This window comes from Lipotes vexillifer, unplaced genomic scaffold (genome assembly GCF_000442215.2).
Source record: "Lipotes vexillifer unplaced genomic scaffold, Lipotes_vexillifer_v1.1 scaffold456, whole genome shotgun sequence".
NCBI lineage: Eukaryota > Metazoa > Chordata > Mammalia > Artiodactyla > Lipotidae > Lipotes > Lipotes vexillifer.
This window is the reverse complement of record NW_006789438.1, coordinates 916,402-935,668: the sequence shown is the minus strand read 5'-3', so window position 1 is coordinate 935,668 and position 19,267 is coordinate 916,402. Positions and strand designations below refer to the sequence as shown.

Below are 19,267 nucleotides of genomic sequence, written 5' to 3'. Positions count from 1 at the left end.
CCACCGTAATCTCCTGGCCCGCAGCGTGGAATCTGCCCAAGAGGCACCTTGTTCACCTTAGCCCAGAGGGGCTTGAATTGAGTATAAGTGGCAGTTTCCAGAGGCTTAAGTTATTCTGAACCCATGAAACAATTTTAGAAAGAGATCTATCAACTACAGTAGAGGAGACATAGAGTTTAAGCTTCCAACCTAATAAGAAATTTATCTCCTTAAACAATATCCACATTTATTTCCAGCCACACTCAGCTCTGCAAGAGAAATCACATGCCAAGGATAGTGGAGAGGGCTTCCCTGGTGGCGCAGTGGTTGAGAGGCCGCCTCCTGATGCAGGGGACACGGGTTCGTGCCCCGGTCCGGGAAGATCCCACATGCGGCGGAGCGGCTGGGCCCGTGAGCCATGGCCGCTGAGCCTGCGCGTCCGGAGCCTGTGCTCCGCAACGGGAGAGGCCACAGCGGCGAGAGGCCCGCGTACCGCACACACACAAAAAAAGATAGTGGAGAATTTGTGCTAAAACACAGCTTTGTTTGAGGCATAGTTTGCTTCTGTCTTCTTATATCATCCCTATTTACATCAACAATGTTGAATAAAAAGCTTGTGCAGAGGTTCCCTACGCATAAAGGCAAGCTGTTTTTCCAATAAAATAATTAACTGCAAATATACGTTTGTAGATCAGACAAGGTTTTTTTTTTTTTGCTTAGAAAAGTCTGTTACGTTGCTTTGGGATTTTTCTGATCACTCACGATCTAAGCTTGAGCCACCCACACTGTGCTTGACTCTTCCTCCCCCCTCTCCTCCATTTCCATTCAGCAACTGATATCGGCAGCCTAAAATCCCATATCGTCGCAAGCTGTAACCGCAGGCTTCTAAGTGCTTTTCTTAGCTCCACACTCTCCCCTGTCATAATACACCCCACATGTAGTAGTTTAGGGGGTAAAACAATGATTTTATCCTTTTACACTCCTCCTCAGGGCAAGTTCTGAAGACTTCCCTAACTCCCATTCTAGCTTTATCTCCCACTACATGTATGTAATCTCACATTACATCAATATGGCATGTATACCTCACCGTGTCGCGTGGATGTGTTTCTGAAAAGCTGATATTTAAATTTACTTAGTTAAAAATGCCTGAAAGATTTGTAAACAAAACTAATAAAAAAAAATGAAAAGCTTTTTTAAGGAAAATATTGCATGAACAATGACAAATTATGTCTGTGCAACACAATTGTTGTTAAGTATTGCTTTTTATGTGTCACTTTTCTAAAAACCTGGCTGTTTCTGGAGCAGGGGGAGCCATTATTTCTTGGTGACCTTTACGTCCTCACGTGTGAAGTCTCTGTTCTAACACGCTTAAGAGGCTCTTTCCTGCACTAGGCTTGTTTATAAAGGAAAGCAGACAGCTGTTCAGTTGCTTGGCAGCCGCAGGTATTTCTGTGGGATGCCTTTGGACACAAAAAGGCTGGATTCCCCCGCTGGGTGGAATTTTATCAACTCTGTGAGAGAATTTCTTTGCGGTCCTTTTCTCTATTGTACATAATATATACTGATGATTGGTGTGAAAACCAAGTCTTATAACATTTTTTAAAAGCCCAAGCCTTAACAGTCTTAGAAGTTTAGAAGCATCTAGGACATCTTGCACCTATCCACCAACTTTCAAAAGCAGCACATCTTTCGTATAATAAAATTTTCAGTAATGCTACATAATAGGAAAATACATCCCACCTTTATCTGTTTTATATTATTTTACAGGGTGTTCCAGATGTTACAATTAAAATACACATTAATGTTGTTTTAATGCACCCATTGAGCAGCCTCTAGACTGTAGACTGAGCAAAGAGGACACCATTCTATTCCCACTTTCCTTAGAATAATGTTCTTTAGCCCCCAGTTGGCCTCTCACTCCTGTGAGGATAATGCCCCTATTTTCTCTTTAGTTTCTATGGTATTTAAATGACTGCCAAACATACATTGGCTTGACTATATTTGTTTAACCTCCCTCACTAAATTATAAATATAGTTAGGGCATTATGCAAATAAAAAGAGGCAAAGGTAAATTGAGTTTATACTTTATTAAAATCAAACGATTCTTACAACCCTGAAATGTATATTCAATAATGTTGTGTAACTGTACATTGTTCTTTATAAAACTTCAGGTCATGTCTGATTAAAAAACACTTGGACTATATCCTAAATGTCCAGTGATTTATGAAATTTCTTAATGACCCATGGCACATTCTGAAAGACATCAGAGAGTAGGGATAGCACTGTGATCCCTTTCCCTTGGAAGTGCTGGATCACTAATGGAATTCTGCATTTTGCAACTCTCCCAATCCTGGAAGTTTTGCTAACAGGAAGTGCAGCTAGGTGTGCCTTCGCTGGAAAGCTAACTTCTTAAAGCTCTCTGTGTAGCTTCTACTGTGGCCCTCAAGTACTTCCTCAGGGTACGAGAACCACTTCTAAGCAGAAATGAAGGTAGAGTCAAAGGGGACAAGAGAAGAGAAGGGGGGAAATGCTGACTCCTCACCTCTCCCCGTGAGAAAATCACATGAAACAGCTGCAGGACCCATGAAAGGATTGCCTATCTTATATTTGAAAACTATAAAATAATGTGATTCCATTGGGAAAAAAAATCAATAGTACCTAAATGCAAACAGTAATCACTGGATTATTATAACCAAAAGTGTGACTAATACTTTTGTTTGTTTTCCACTAAGGTAACATATCTGTTTGATAATGGAGGGACAGTCTTCTTTGCTATTTTTATGGCAATATGGGGTAAGTATGTTCTTTCATTGCTTACTTCCTGGCCCTTGTTTTCTGAGGCTGTTGCTATGTTTATTCATACCCACCATACATGCACACACGCAAACACACATACCATGTATCAATTCAACAGTAAAATCTCTTGTTTCATATGCCCTCATCACACATTCACTGCTTCTTTGGGAATTTAACTCTTGATTTAATCTTCTAATCCCTAAAGCCTCAACCTTCCTATACTGTGGAGTATATTTTTCCTGCCAAAAACCGGCAGTAATTGAAAACAAACTGAAATATACTAGAATCCAAATTAAGCTTCTTGTATTTTCACTTGTGAAAGTGATACTCAGAAAATGTTTTGTTTGCTTAAGGCTTCCATTATATATATTTTTAACCTTACATTTTATGCACTTAGAGATGCAGAATCTATTCCATATATGATTGAGCAATAATGTCTAATACAAAATAAATCCTGTTCCTATCCAGCATCTTAAAACTGTAAAAGTTATGTATAGGTATATGTATTGGCTGACTTTTTCCACTAAGTTTCTCACTGAGTTTTTAAAGAACCCAATTAATTGTGGCCTAAATTAAACCACAGATTGGAATTCCCGATGCTTTGAAGAGAAGTGATCACTTTCCTGGTTAGGGTCAGCTTTCCTACCATAGTCTGTTGAATGCAAAGTCACTGTCAACTTGGCAACTCAAGGGGCTGACTATGTACCTGCTGATACAGAAAAGTAAAATGTACTAGAATTCAAGCCTCTCACTCCTGTTACTTTAATTTCCCAGGAACAGAATCTGTGCCATACTCTCTTTCTAGCTTTAAGTGAAAATTAAAAAAAAATAAAATCACCCTTCCAATTTTCCTTCAGAAAAATGCCAATCTTGATATATGGTATTATGACTACACGGGGAGCAGTGAAGAGTCAATTCACCCCCCCAAAAAAAGTAAAAATGTAATCTGGGGTCCCTATTTTCATTGAAGGATTTTTTAATTAAATTATCAGGCGGGGCAATCATGGTGAAATCTTTCAGTTTTACCTGATTCCACAAACATTTCCTGCTAAGAAAAAAATAGACCAAAATATAAATTAAGGTTACTCAATAGATGATTCAGCACAGTGAGAAGTGGAAGAAAGGAAACCTTTTGGATGATTTATCCTCTATGTTTCTGCTACTCGTCTCATGCTTTTACAGTTCTCTTTGGCACAGGCCACATGAGAGTGATCTTGCTTCAGCTTTTGGATGATGGATTTGAAAGGCCAGGATATAGTGAACATTTGCCATCTGAAGCCTTTTTCCCCTTAGTTTTATACTGAGGTACGAAGTGGAGGTATGTCATCCATAGGAATGCCATCCCGTGCATTTTCTCGGCCTGCTGGTGTAGATGAATCATTCGCAGTTGGGTTATAATAACTAGAATTTCCAAAACTCACATCATAAGGTTCCGGTGCATTATCTAATCGCAGAACTAAAAAAGCAACAAAAAAATTGCTTTATAGTGACAGTCTGGAAGATGCATGCTCAGGCATCTGCTAGACTGTAGGAATTGTTCTGGATGAGTTAGTTACACGTTTTTATATGGGATTTTCAGAGATTAGTTTTGAATTTTAAATAAGTACATATTTTGCGAGCCACATTTTTCTTCTAAAACTATGAACAGTTTAACTTCCAAAATTTCACTGTTGGTGGTCCAAAAATAAAGGAACTAAGGGAGAGATCACAACAGAAATATAGCAATACTTTATATAAAGAAGTATTGACATGTCTCATTGACTTTTTTTTTTTTTTTTGCGGTACGCGGGCCTCTCACTGTTGTGGCCTCTCCCATCGCGGAGCACAGGCTCCGGATGCGCAGGCTCAGTGGCCATGGCTCACGGGCCCAGCAGCTCCGCGGCATGTGGGACCTTCCCGGCCCGGGGCACGAACCCGTGTCCCCTGCATCGGCAGGTGGACTCTCAACCACTACGCCACCAGGGAAGCCCTCTCATTGACTTTTCCTTGCGTTATGCGGGCCTCTCACTGTTGTGGCCTCTCCCATTTGCGGAGCACAGGCTCCGGACGCGCAGGCTCAGTGGCCATGGCTCACGGGCCCAGCCGCTCCGCGGCATGTGGGATCTTCCCGAAACGGGGCACGAACCCGCGTCTCCTGCATCGGCAGGCGGACTCTCAAGCACTGCGCCACCAGGGAAGCCCTCTCATTGACTTTTGAATCTTGTGAATTCAGAGTCTTGTCAACATGTTCAGAATTTTTACTTCTGGTATAAAAATAATTTTTTAAAAGTGAAGAGCTTTAATTTTAAAATGTGTCATTATTTTACCAAGGGTCTTAATATCATTATGGGTGAGCCATTGAAGTTGGAGATGAAAGAAAACAATTTGTAAAATCTTATGTTTCCTTCTGATACAGGTTATTATCCTGATTAATAATATTGGAGTGTTTTTATTTTCAACAAACAACTAACTATTATTTCTTTTATATTCTTGAATTTAAAGAAAACTTGGGGCACTAGGTATTTGAATACTAAAGCAGGGACTACTTACTAATTAGACTAGTAATCTAATTATTCAGCTAGGTATTCTCATATCCTACCTATTCCTTAAGTCTTCTGTTTACAAATTGGACCCCCAGGAACCTTAGGAATTTGGGAAAGATGTCTCAAAGCTGAAAGAGTAAAACAGGTGGTGTAATTGAATTATTCCATTATGCCTCGATCACAATATCTTAGATTATATCAAGTTGTTAGACTGAGCTTTTGCATGTGATAACATTTAAAGAAAATATTCTGAAGTTAAAAAGAAAAAGTTTGGAAAACCCTGTTGATTGAAATCCTATCCTTCAATTTTGAAAAGTGATAGTTTTTATTTTCTATGGATTGCTAGAAGTCCATAAACAGAATTCAGTTAACTTACAATTAATGGATTTGATTTTGAAAATTAACAATATATCAGTAATGTTCCAAACTTATCAAAAATCAACAAGACTTTATCAATGAGACCCAACAGGGACATTTAACTATTTTTTATGGTGGCAAGAGTCCCTTGTGTAAACCAGAAAACAGATTTTTTTTTTTGTCCTGAAATATTAAAGAAAAAAAGGATTGAATCAAGCAGTTGATTTTATTTCTGTCCTAATTACTACTGCATTATTAAGATCAAACACAGTGCTTTATTCTTAGCAGACACATTTCTCATCCATAGATGTGGCGGTTTTTTTGCATCACATGATTGGGAAATTTCTGAATTAAGGTTTATCTGACTTTATGTACCCAAATATGCAACCCTTTAGCAATTCTGTTTTAGAGACTCATTAAGATAATTAATAGAGGGCTATTGTATGTGCAAACTTTGCAAGAGCTCCAGATTAGAATAAATCATTGTTCAAATTACTGCTACTAAGAGATCCAACAATGGTGAATAATGGCTCCCCAGTTACTTTCTAACAAAACTGGCCATTTTGTTCTTAATATCATGCCATTGTCTTTCAATTATAATGGTATGTTTTAGGTTCTGGGATTATTACTTAAAACCAATTGTGATGCGATGAGCAACAGTTCCAAATGTTTTTAAAATTTCACACACAGTTCCATAGTTATTTTGGTTATGTTCTTTGAGAAAGAGAGAATAGATCAGAATAAATCTTTAGCTCGTTTCTGTCATATGAATCTCTATATGCCTTCTAGATAATGCAGTGAACGTTAGCAACTTCACTTAGTTAAAACCACTGTGTACAGGTGAAGTTCTGAAAGTTGTTTTTACCTGGTTCATTTCTGTCGTCATAAAGTCGCCGATGGGAAAATGAATCTGTTTTCCTTTTTCCACACAGCAAGTAGCCAACAAGACTAAGCAGTGAAGCTCCCAGAATAGCACCTAAAATGGCCCCAAATACCACTCCTGTATTTCTGTTCTCTAGAGGACAAAGAAAAAATAATTTACAGATAAGAAATAGAAAACAATTATTCAAAGAACAGAAATATATACATGCGGACTTTGTGTAAGCAAAGAATGTTTAACACTTTTTTTTAAATTAGATAATGGATATATATATATACAGAGGAATATATATACAATGTGTGTGTGTGTGTGTGTATTTTATAAAGTACTGAGTTTGGGGGATATATTGGAAAATATGCTTCCTGATAAAACTGTACTTCAGAATTTGAATTATCTTGAAATACTTCTAAGCTTTAGTTTTATAACTATCTCATTACATATTAACACTGATAGTACTGAAATGCCATGTGTTTTCTCTACTAAGATCTAATTTCTATGTTGAATTTTATATTATGTTTTTAATCAACTCTGAATCTCTGATGAACTTTAATGATGAGATAAGCTTTGAGTTTGTTTCTATAATAATTGAAAAGTAAAAAGCTAATGGGAGTAAGTAGGTAATAGGAATTGAATCCGCAAACCCCAAGTGAAAAGGCATTATGAAGAAAAAGAAATATATCCTGATAGAGGGTATTTCCAAATACAACAAATAGACCAAACAAAGCAGGATGTTTGCAGTGCCTTGCACATTGCGAACAGATGTGTAGGTCTGAGTTAAAGGAGTCCAAAATTTCATTCTGTCATCCCCTTTATCAAGAAGCTTATTTGAAGACTAAGTCATCAATAAATCACCGAATGCTTCCTGGATTTATACTTAGTGCATTTTATTTTCAAGTTAAAAAAAAAATTGAGAAGCTTATTAATTAGGTAGGCAAGAGGTCTTATAGGGTCTCTAATTCTATATCAGATTCCATTTCTACACAAAAAACATGTTGGAAGGTCAACAGCAGCACATTTTTTACCAAGATAAAAGTGAAGCAAAGTTAACTAATTAATGAGCAATGGTAGGATTAAGTACTCAGTATTCTCAATATGTATATTAAGTTTAGAAAGACAAAACAAAATAGTTTAAAAAAAATCTTTCTGATGGGATATCAGAGTATGTATGAATGGAAAGATGTCTTAAAAGTATGAAAATATATGTACATACAATATACTGGTTGCAGTACTATAATAATCCTAGATTTCAGAATTTAAAACTTTTCCTGTACACTAACAACAGCTTTCAAATAGGAATTTGTTTATATGATTTGGGGTTTATATCACTAATATAATCTGTAGATAAGTTGTATTGGAAATCAGTGAGTTCATGGGGGGGAAAAGAGGAGTTATTTTTTTTTAATTCAGAAAACAAAAACATGGTTAGACCTGAGAAAATAAAATAGAATGAATTTTCATTAAACATTAGAGATCTTTTCCACTTTATGTTTTAAAGCTTGACTAATCTCTAAATGAAACAGAAATGTCCCCATAACACAATTTTCTTGTGATACTCAAAGCTGAATTCCATTTTTATGGTGTTCAGTAGGTACTGAACTAAAAATTGAGGGTATTCTTCTGTTGAGTTTAAATTTTTAAAATACATATATTTTTATATATTTTTTAAATATATATATTTTAAAATACATATATTTTTAAACTTCAGTTGTATCATGTTCCTAAAAGCCTGTGAAATTTCAGGTCGTCTTTCTGAAATGCAGTAAAAATTGTTACCCAGTATCTCAAAACTGTACCACTACCTCAGTTTCTGTTTCTTTTCAATCTAACCTACTTCTCATTTTGTCCCAGTCTCATCACATTCTCACATTCCCATACAGTAATGGCTAGTCTTTGCTGACTTAAGCCCTAAAATCCCTTCACTATTCACTATGAATATCATGGTTTCTTCCCCCAAAATAAGAACCACCTGTGCTATTGCAGTCTCCTTTTATTCTAGTGTGGTGCATTTCTTAGGTGTAATGACTTATTTGGAGATTCAGTTTCACACAAAAGGAAAATTAAATCCATTTATATTTACCTTCTTGGGGGTCTGATGTATCTGGAAAGATTTTTGAATTATTGGTGAATTTCAAGGTGGGATATAAAGTTGTTTCTTGATAGGCAGTAAACCCCGCCAAGCTATCTCCAGTCACGATAGGCCATCCATCTGTTTCCATTATCATGGGGGTCACAGATATGGTGTTTGACCCTGAAGGGAGGTTGCTAACTGTAATGGAACTGTTGTCAGGAGCTTTCATGGTATCATTGACCGAAGACCGAGTGAAGTTTTCGGAAGATACAATAGCTGTAGTATTGGGAGGTGCTGAGACTGGCAGAGGATTTCCATCTGCTACGGATGAGTTCCAAGGCAACTTAGAAACAAAGCTGTGGATCAAAGGAGGGCTTGGGGAAAGTGTGGGCATGAGTTTGAGACTGGAAGAGTTGTCTGTTGACAAATTACGGTAGAAATCTGTTCCATGGGTTTTATTTGATGGATCCCCAAAAGAGAAATTACTTGCCTTGGGATGGGAGGTTTCTCTATTTTCTTTATCTGAGGTTGAATTTGCTTCCCTTTCCAAAGGAGTAGATTGATTTTCCCTTGTTTTTAAGTCTTCTGCAACGTTCTGTGTTGTGTTTATTTCTCGACCTTTTTCTCCATGGCTTCCAAATAGTAGTAAACTAAACAAAATTGAAATCAACAGAATTTTGACTGAAGTCAACATTGTAATCTTCTTTGGTATTGGTGTTAATAATGAGAATCTGAAAGAAAATAATGACCATTTGAATTGTTAAATGAAGTATTGAGGTTTTTTAAAATGGATCTACATTTTTAAAGTGATAAAAAAAAATCCAGAGACATAATGCTGACATGATAGTACCATACTCTTTATTCCAAAAGTTTGTTTCCTTTGGATTTTATTAAAACTAGAGTTACTGAGTTCTATTTCACTGAGTTCTATTTTCTATATAGTCTTTCTTTCTTTCTCCCTCTGGGAAATGCCATGCAAAATCTTTGTCAAGGCAGACACTACTATTTCATTATTTCAAAGACCATTTAGCTTGGGACAAGTTGAAATACACACACACACACACACGTATTGTACAATATATGGACTACTAAGAAATTTTTAAAAAATAATGTAATATAGGGCTGCTTTCTTCAACCTATTTACGAAAACATGTTCTTTATGAAGATGTAATCTGGAGTATTTATTATGAAAATGACGTTATTGATTATACAGTAAACATACCACTTTAAAGTGAGTCAGTCAGGAACTCCACTTGAAAACATTTTATTAGTTCCTAATTTGAGTTACTTGAATTTGAGGTTAACATCCCTTTTTTCACAGCATGTTTACTTCATGTTACCCTTTTTCCTATTAATCCCAAATAACAGAAAGTCAGAAATACTTTTAGAATTGGGGATTTTTTCATTGCATTCCCTTGTATAAATGAAGAAACTGGTTGTGAGTATGTGTGGAAAAATAGTACCTAACTAGATTGTGGCAGAGTTGAAGTTTGAAACCATGGTTCTGACCTCCAATCTGGGCACATCATTCTGCCTCTTAAGTGTGGAAGCGCCACAATTCATAGAGAGGAGGATATGGGGGAAAGGTTTTGAAATTATATTCATATTTTAATTCTGGTTTCTATCATGAATAACATGTGAAAAATAATCATCATATTAAGCAATTGCTTTATCAATATCATAATTATACTGACTTCACAGTGTTCTGCAGACTAAATGAAATGATTTATGTAGAAGTACTCTAAACAATATCTGGCCTAAAATAAGCAGTTAGTGAATGTTAACTTCCATTTCTTCTTATTAAAATATAATAATACTTCTAAAAATGTCTTACAGTTTATAATATCATCTCATTTGAGCCTCATAATGATCCATTGAGACAAAAAGAGTAGCTCACGTTATCCCCATTTTGCAGATGAAGAAACCGAGGTTCAGAGTGACCAGTAATGGAAGCTAGAAGAAGCAGCACTGAAAGCCAAGTCTACTGACTCCAACCTAATTAGGTGCTAAAATTTAAAGTGTTTTTAATTGAAAAAGGTAAAGAAAATGTTAGACTGTTCCTCTTCAAACAATAAAGTCTGAGAACTGATTTTATGTTCTTTGAATTGGACCTTAGAGCTTATTTTTCACTAAAAGCCTCCAGGATGACTGAGATAAGAAAAGGAAGGAGGTGCAACTGCTATTATTTATGTCTAACATTAATTGCCATTTCTTAAAAGCTCCCCCAGAAATTTTTACAAATATTTTCAACCTTGATGATTTTTCACTAGGGTCTGAGGAGCCTCTAAATTACTCCCTCTGATTATCGTGTGGTTTTAAGTACCCCTCTCCTTGCTTAATGATTACTTACACAGTGGTACAACTTACACGTATCTATAATACATCCTGATATAATATTTTTTTCTCCAAAGACTTGTAGCAAGCAGTCAATACCTGTGGATTTCTAAGGTTTAAAAGATACAGTCATTTCCATGCCCTGTGCTTATCACTTAAGAAAGTTCTACTTAAAAAGCAAGCAGGCAGACATACAAGAACATTCATAAGGGCATTATTTATGTGTCTCCAACCTAAACATCCACCAGTAACAGGTTGGATAATAAACTGTTTAACATTTGCACATGAAAAATAAACGAGATTCACAGATGAGTTGCATACAGTAACATGAGTGATTATCACAAATATCATGCAGAGCTTAAAATGCCCGTTGTACTGTATGATTGCATGTTTATAAAGTTCAAAAACTAGAATGTTAAAAGTCAGGAAAGTGGTTACTTGTGGGAAGGAAGGAGACAGTATTGATTGGGTGGGCATGAAAGGGACTTCTGTGTGCTCCTAATAATCTGTTTCTTCACTTGGTAGGGATTATATAGGTATTTGCATTTGTGATAATTCTGTTTATTTATATTTCATTCACTTTTCTGTGATAATCAAGAAAATTCATTTAGATCCTAAAAATTGTTAACATAATTGGAAAACATATTACTAGTATGCATCTATTACATCAGATGCTTTGCATGTTTTCTCATTTAATTCTTAACAAAAACAATCAAACAATAAGGAAGGGATTATTAATCCTATTTTACAGATAATTAAATGGGACATAAAAAATGTAAATAATGTATTCAAGGACACATAGCTAGTGGCTGAAAGATAGGGTTAGGATTCAGACCTTGGCATTAAAAGCTAGTAATCACTCATCTATGTAACAAAAGTTACAAAGGAATATAGAATTTGGTAATCAGCTGGTTTTTACAACTCTTCCCACAAAAGTTTTCTTAGCACAGAATAATAAAGAATAATGGAATCCTCCAAATTTTATTTTAACCAGAGCAGGTGATAATCCCACATTTTTAAACACTAGAAAAATAGTGACTTCTCCCTTAAGTGCCTCTTAAACATACTAAGTACACTTTTATCCTAATTTAAGAAAATCCCAACAATTGTCTCCATGGTTTCTAGATAAACACTTTTACCATGTAATTTACAGATTAACATTAACAACACAGGAATGATTATCCCCAGGACCTGAAGTTCACCAATATTTCACTAAACTGTTGCTTCACCTAGCACACTTAAAATACAATTCAGTTTAGTTTAAAAATAGTACATGGACCTTTTCAGAAACAGCTCTTTCCTGTGAACTCTGTCAGTTTCATAGCAAACGTTCTAACCTTTTTCATTGTCTACTGCCAGTGATCTGATTTGTTTATGCATTGCACTTGGCCACCTGTCTTATTGTTAGGCAGTTTGATTGCTTTCCCTAAACCTAGGCTTTCTGGTTATTTTCTCTTCCTAAAGAAGTGGTTACCAGAGGGGAGCAAAAAACAACCCTTAGCTTTTCATCTAATTTTCTCATAATGTCACATGAGGAACGTGGCATAGAGCTTTTGCTCCCTTCCAGTAATGAGAATCCACATACCAAGAGTCAACAAAGTGAGTTTTGTTGTTCCTGTTTCACTTTGCTTGTAACATGGAACCACCAAGGGGATCTTGCTACCCTTTACCCAGCTTGTGATTGTAACTTGAAAACCTAAGGTATCAACACCACCAATGAGCCAAGCATTCTGTTACTGCCTATAATTCATTTCCAGGGAAAAGAGAGAAAGGGAAGAGTGGGATAAGACAGTATGTTGTGAAGGCTCTTTGCCATTTATTCCAAAATTAATACAGTTGTGGGAAAGGCTTTTGTGAATATTGACTCGTTCCTGCTGTCCTAGCTTGGCAGCTGGGGACAACTTTGCTTCTGCTCTCTGGCTTCTAAGAGAGCCAGGTTACACCTCTTACTCAGGTCCATTCATCTTAAAGGGACAGAAGCAGCCAGGAATTGAAGCCATCAGCTATTCAGAACCCCAGCCCTGGATTTTTGCTGGGGCAAGAACTAGGCAATTTTGGTTAAGTTTGACCCCATTCTGAATTGAACCAAGCACATTATAAGCAGGGAAGGTTAATGGAAGTGGTACAGAAGCTCCAGAGGACAATAAATGTACGCTGTATTCTTTATCTTTACCCTTTTCTTGCAGCCTCTTTCCATCTCTAGAGTTGAGATATGTAAACTGTGTGGTATATTTGTGTGTAAAGCTATGCTGGATGATGGATGGCATGCTTCTGTGTTCCCAAGATTCATCAGTCAACCAGGTGCACAGTAGAGACAGAATGTGGGGATGAAAGAAAGTGAAATTGGAGAGAGAGACAGAGACAGAGAGAAAACCAGGAGGACCAGGCAGCATCATTTCTTCTGTTCTTTGCCCCTTCTTGCCCCTAGGTAGAAATTCCTAAGAGGACTTTTCAGGATGTAACCTAGGAACAGAGATAAACTCATTACAAACTTGAAAAACTTCAAAGATGAGAATTATTATAAAGGGGACAGAAAGAGAGAGGAGGATTTCCATCCAATTTGTGATACCTGAAACAAAGATTCTAAATCTTTCTGTATATATTGAAATGTTTTTATTGTTTCTAAAGTTCAGTAACTTTTAAAACATACTTTTGGAGAGTGTGAGTTTCACTGGTTTTTTTAAAAAAAATAATTCGTCTATACAAAGAAAATGAAAACTATTTTCTCCCCTGTCTTTGGTGTTGGCACTAAAAAGTGGTTTCACATTACTACTTTTGTATAGAGGGCTTCAGGAGGTGGTGAGAGGGGAAAACAAAACCAAACAAAACAAACCCCCAGAAACCTGTGGCCACTAAGGAAAGAAAATCCACACTTACTGTGCATAAAATTGTTCCTCCTTAAGTTCGTAAGCTTATTATTCTGCCCAGCCTTCCTGTTGTAACCGAGTCATACCCATTTTATACCAAGCTTTAAAAATAAGGAGGTACCCTGGTTTCTATCAGGTAATCAACCCATGCAAGGGAAGAGAAATGCTAGTCATTCTAAACTAAATCAAAATCAGAAATTTTAAATAAAAACATTACTTTAGCTGCACTGGGGAGATAATATAAAAACATGTGTCTGTAGTGAAATAACTAAAGAGTATATTCTGTACCACTTCTCTCTCAGTTGCCTGTGATCATTCTTCTTACAGGTTTTTTCTGGCTAAAAATTAAGACAGATGAGTTTTGTTTGTCTTTGTCATAGGAAACTCAGTCTGACGTGTAGCCAATATCCCAGGCAGAACTTGAGTGTTACACTGAGTGGACTTTCCAATCTTGGACAGTATTTTGCTGTCCCTAGATGAAAGAACCACAGTAAATGAAGACATAAGGAATTATGCTTCTCAAAATGCCTCTTTTATAAGAGGGTTTTGAAAGGGTGTGAAGATTTAACTAGTCAGAAGGTAGGATTATACCTGAGGACCCACATCATTTCACTTTATTTGAGTTTAAAAGAAAGACACGAATAAAAGGAAAAACATGACTTTCTTTCAGGAAATAATACATTTCAAAAGTTTGTGATCATTTTAATTAAAAGACTGAGGAATGCATAAGCCCAGGAAAATAGATAGAATGTCACAGTCCCTGCTAACTTGGGCATTCTCAGTCATAAACTTCAATACTGAAATAATTAGGTGGAAGAGTGTTAAGCTTAGAAAGATTGTGTCTCCAAAAGAAATATTCTGGACCCAAATTTCCAAACATGGGGTTTTCAGCCTTCTCTCGTGTTTCACTATCTGTAGAAGCATGCTCTATGGATTGATTAGAAAGTGTTAAACAGTAAATCAGCATCCCTTTAATAAGAGAAGCCTTACACAGAACAAACAAAATAAATTTAAGAAACTTAATCCACATCTTTGATCCATGGGATGTCTTTTGCAGCCACTGGCTTAGCCTTTTAGGTTTCCATTGAGTGCTATACATGTACACACACCGTGATAAGTAAAATAATACATAGACATCACTTTGCCAATTTTTAATTAAGAAAATCTTTGGGAAAGATATACAGAAGGTTAATAATTCATTGCATTAGCAGACTGTGTTTCAAAAGCTACCATATTCTTTAGCAAGAACCTTTGAACCAAATGCATACTTTAAATCTAAACATTCATTTATATTCACGTAGCCACTTCCACTTTAAACATTTTGAAACTTACTAATATCTGACTTAAGAAAACTCTCTCTTGTAGTCACTTACGTTTTAAGCAAGGTTTTTATTTAACTCTTCAGCCGGTTTCATCATCTAGCAAATTTGGCAATAATTCTTAAAAGTTAACTCACTTAGCACAAATGCTCATTTGGAAGGTAATTACTTAATGAAACAACTACCTGTCTTTACAAGGGTCTCTGTAGGTACTTGCCAGGCTGTTCTGCCAAAAGTTCAACTTGCTTTGATTCTATTTGGTAAATAAGAGAGAGCGCGAGAGAGCAAGAGAGCGAGAGAGCGAGGGATGAGGGACTAGGGATCCTATGTAATCCAGCACACACTTACCTTCAGGTCTAGGAGGTGTTTACAGACAAGAACTGGAGTATCACAGCTGTTCTGGCTGGAGTGAGTCTGTCTTGCATTAGAGAAAGCAGATGGGTTAGGTGTACTGATGTCCCACTGAGCAGGAGGGTGCCAGAGAAACAAAATTAGGTGGGGCTGGTCGTATCTTGCTTGTGTAATAGAGCACCCAAGAACCTGACTGACCTGCTTCTCAGCTGTCAGCATGAAGCTATCACCTCATTCAGGCCTTTAAAAAAAAAAAAAAAAAGCCCAACCCTCCAGCTTTCATAGGTTGGGTGCTTTGACTTTCAGGACAGGCTAGTTCTCTTAAGTGTTGGCAAACAAAGGACATACATTTCTTGCCTTAACTGAAAAAAAGAAAAAAAAAAAAAGGACAAAGACTTTGGTAACGGTTCTTGCTCTATCAGGAATTTCTGACACATGCTGGGTTCCCCCTTCGCAGGTGAGGAAACCAAAATGAGTCAGCCCTGCACCTGTTGCTCATGTGCCAGCCACATACTGTTTTCCTAACACATAAACAAATCTTTCTTTCCCGTGGTGGGGATGCCCTATTTGTGTACTTAGTACCTGAATGGAGAAAGTGGTGTCTGCAGTGCACTGAAACTGGATTTATAGAAAGTCACACTTAACACCAAGTGGATTAATATGCATCGGATCCTTGAGAAACATGTGAAATATTAAGTTAGAAATCATGACCAGGACTTTCGGAAGTTTGGGGAGTAACTGGAGTCTGGCTGAGAATGGCCATGTGATCCTGAGTAATCCTGGGAGCCTGCTCAATTAAGTAGTTTCCATCCTGTGTTCTCTTTGCTTTTCCTCTCAATTTAGAAGCCCGAGAGTTTCAGAAGAGCCCGAGTAATGCTTGATTAAATACTAGCGTTGAATAACAACCTGGCATACTTCCTTCACTTCCTTTCAACGCTTATGAAAGGGAGAGGAGTGAAACTGCACTTTCTGGGAGATTCTGCACATCAATATTTGGGGACTGGCGCCAAGGTCTGTTCAGCTCAGTACGCCTGAGGTTCATGCTTAGTTTCTGTTGCGCAAGGAGATAGGTTTCCAACTGCTGAGAGAGAAAATGAAACTTTAGCTAAGGTTCAGGAGCCTCAAATTGAATGCAAAGAATCTGCCCAGTTAATTGGCCCCAAGAAAGAACAAGGTAATTCTATAGTTTCAAACTTTCTGAAGCCCAAAGGCCCTTCAGAGTTTGATTAGAAATGAAGTCAAACCCTAGCAAATATTCACTCAAAAGATATTTAAGCTGTATCTGCACTAGTATGAAGAAAAGCAAGTTCAGTCTAATCAAATAACTGTTTACTGAACAATGGCTTAATACAAATCAATTGGTTATTTTCAGATTAGCTAGTTACTAGGAAAAAATCCAACTGAATAAATATTTTGTGTCTGTACTTAGAGAAATGAACATGACTTAGCAGGATTGGGTGTACCATACCCTGAGGGATTTTCCTAGATATGCGTGTGAATATCATTACCACTTTCTACTTAAGCATAGTAATTATGGCCTATACCAGGCAAGGAAATTACAAAGCACTTTTGCTACAACTCTGCTTTCACTGCCACAAGAGTCAAAGTTCATCTCCAATGACCCTCTTTTCTGAAGACCCGAGGTGTAGCCTCAGAATCCTTTTCATTACTGCCCTCCTGACAGCCTTAACCAATTGATTAGAGCTGACCCTAGAGATACACCTTATTTACCTTTCCTGTCATGAGCACATCTGGAAGTAAACTTGTAAAATGAAAACTATGCATAAATTTAATGCCTCACTTATTACTTAGCTCACTTAGTTGTGATCAGACACCTTTATGGAAGCACCTGAGTTGGAGTTAAAAAGTAATTTCTTGCCAAACAAACAAGTCTTGCCGAGATACATTTCCAGGTATATACCATGATACCATGTTCTGGGTAAGACCAATCCCATTTTGGACCTTGTTTCTCCAGAGGAACTGAACAATAACTGATCACCTGACAACTTCATCACTCAAGCCAGCTGAGATGACACATTATGCAACGGTTACATAATTTTTGTTGTACTTACCTTCTATGGAGGCTTTCATCTGGAACTCTCCAATTGCTTTACACCCATTAATTAAACCTCACAATACATAGTGGAAGAACTACTGCCTCTTTGCCTGAAATGGTGGAACCACTCACCAGTGGAGTTTCCAGAACATGAAGTCACATTATTGTCTCTGATGGATCTGAAAACAGAACCAGAATGTAGCTTGGCACCATGCCTCAGATAAAACTGAAATATTGTTCTGGATCCAAAATGGTATCTTATTTTACAAATCCTATGACACCATTTTGGTTCCAGAACAATGTTTCGGTTTTACCTGAGGCATGGTCCCAAGCTACATTCCGGTTTTGGTTTCAGATCCATCAGTGACAATAATGTGACTTCATTAATCGAAGCCTCGAAGAGCTAGAGAGTTGAGGGTATATGCAAGTGAGTCTGTATAATGATTGATCAATAGGATACACAGAGAAGAAAGTGAGGGCACAAGGGTAGGAAAGGACAGTGAAAATGTGCTGGAGAGAATGGATTGAAAATCTGGGTCAAAAGTTAATGGATTGAAAACATCTGGGCCAAGGGATTACTGGAATTGGAGTTTATAGGGAGTGAGCTACAAGGATGGAGGTGATAATTGGAGATTATGGAGGGTTTGGAGTCGATCAAAATGATGCCATGGGAGGACCAAGCATAAGGTAGAGTAGGAGGAAACAGCTCTGAAGATAAACATCAAAGAACTGAGAAGCCAAGATACTAGAAATATTATCTGTGTATGTTGTAATTTCAAAATTTTATTTTGGGAGTCATGTTGATAAGAGTTACCCTTAGCCAAGAGTTGAAAAACTTTTAGAGAATTTGAGGAAGTGTTCCAAAGGAGTGGTAAATGACTTCCACAAAGAGAGACAGTAGGAAGTATGGATTGATAATATGAGACTCAAATCTGTGACTCTTTAAGGAGAAGGGAGAGAAAAAGCCTTGAAGCAGCAATGAGGACAAGAAATTCACTACCTCATCTTCGACACAAATAGCCATCACCTGAGATTGCCACATAGAAAGTGAGGTTTCAGGAGTGTCCCAGGTTTCAGTTAAGCAAGGAGGTGAGGGAACATTAAAGACTTTGCTATTAATGACTTTGAATAAGAGGGCCTAGATGAAAGCATCTCAAATAGTTGGGAAGGAGTGGGAGAGGATCACAAAGACAATTCCCATTTCCCTAGAACTAGAGGATTAAAATCTGAGTAAAGAATGATCTGGAAATTCTGGTCTTCTTGAAGTAACTGATATGTACACAGTTAAGGGGCAGAATGAATTAGTCCTGAGGGACCCACTTGTGAGTGATGACAGAGGGAAAGGTGTATGTGTAGGATATGGGGATGGGGGCATCTTGCCAAGATGGAGAGTTCTGGGCTCCCTCTAGACTCCTGCTGATAGACGAGTTCTGAAGGGAAGCCTCTTATTGCTGGCACCTAAAACAATTTTCCAACCCTGCAGTAGCTGACTGCTGGGAAATAATATTGCTCTCTTTAACAAGTACATGATATTCCATTGTGTGGAAGTACCACACAACTGATTCATTCCTGCATGATGGAGTATTCTGTTATACAAGTTTGCATCTTTTAGAACTCTGATTTCATTACAGAGTCTAACCTCATTAGATCGCTATTGCCCAGTTTATCAACTATGTAATCTATTTTGATATGAACTTAATTAAATGAAGTTACAACTATGTTTAAATATAATAAAATG

At 37.2% G+C, this 19,267-nt stretch overlaps 2 protein-coding genes across 4 annotated transcripts in view; one reads left to right on the top strand and one right to left on the bottom strand.

Moving 5' to 3' along the window:
- Positions 1-19,267, top strand: part of ANO3 (anoctamin 3) — a 194,255-nt gene that overhangs the window by 122,314 nt on the left and 52,674 nt on the right. For both annotated transcript variants that reach the window (XM_007462609.1, XM_007462608.1), the window contains one exon: positions 2,712-2,772. In XM_007462609.1, the coding sequence (XP_007462671.1) occupies positions 2,712-2,772 (61 nt within the window). The remainder of the gene's footprint in view (positions 1-2,711; positions 2,773-19,267) is intronic.
- On the bottom strand, positions 3,723-15,692 carry MUC15 (mucin 15, cell surface associated). 2 transcript variants are annotated; one of them, XM_007462606.1, is made up of 5 exons: positions 15,672-15,692; positions 15,471-15,536; positions 8,612-9,333; positions 6,520-6,669; positions 3,723-4,231 (listed from the first exon to the last, which is right to left on the bottom strand). In XM_007462606.1, the coding sequence occupies exons 3-5, from the start codon at positions 9,294-9,296 to the stop codon at positions 4,071-4,073; spliced, it is 996 nt and encodes a 331-aa protein (XP_007462668.1). In that variant the 5' UTR covers positions 9,297-9,333; positions 15,471-15,536; positions 15,672-15,692; the 3' UTR covers positions 3,723-4,070. The 2 variants fall into 2 exon arrangements, with proteins under 2 accessions (XP_007462668.1, XP_007462669.1); XM_007462607.1 differs by lacking the exons at positions 6,520-6,669; positions 15,471-15,536; positions 15,672-15,692 and having other exon boundaries at positions 4,071-4,231; positions 8,612-9,311.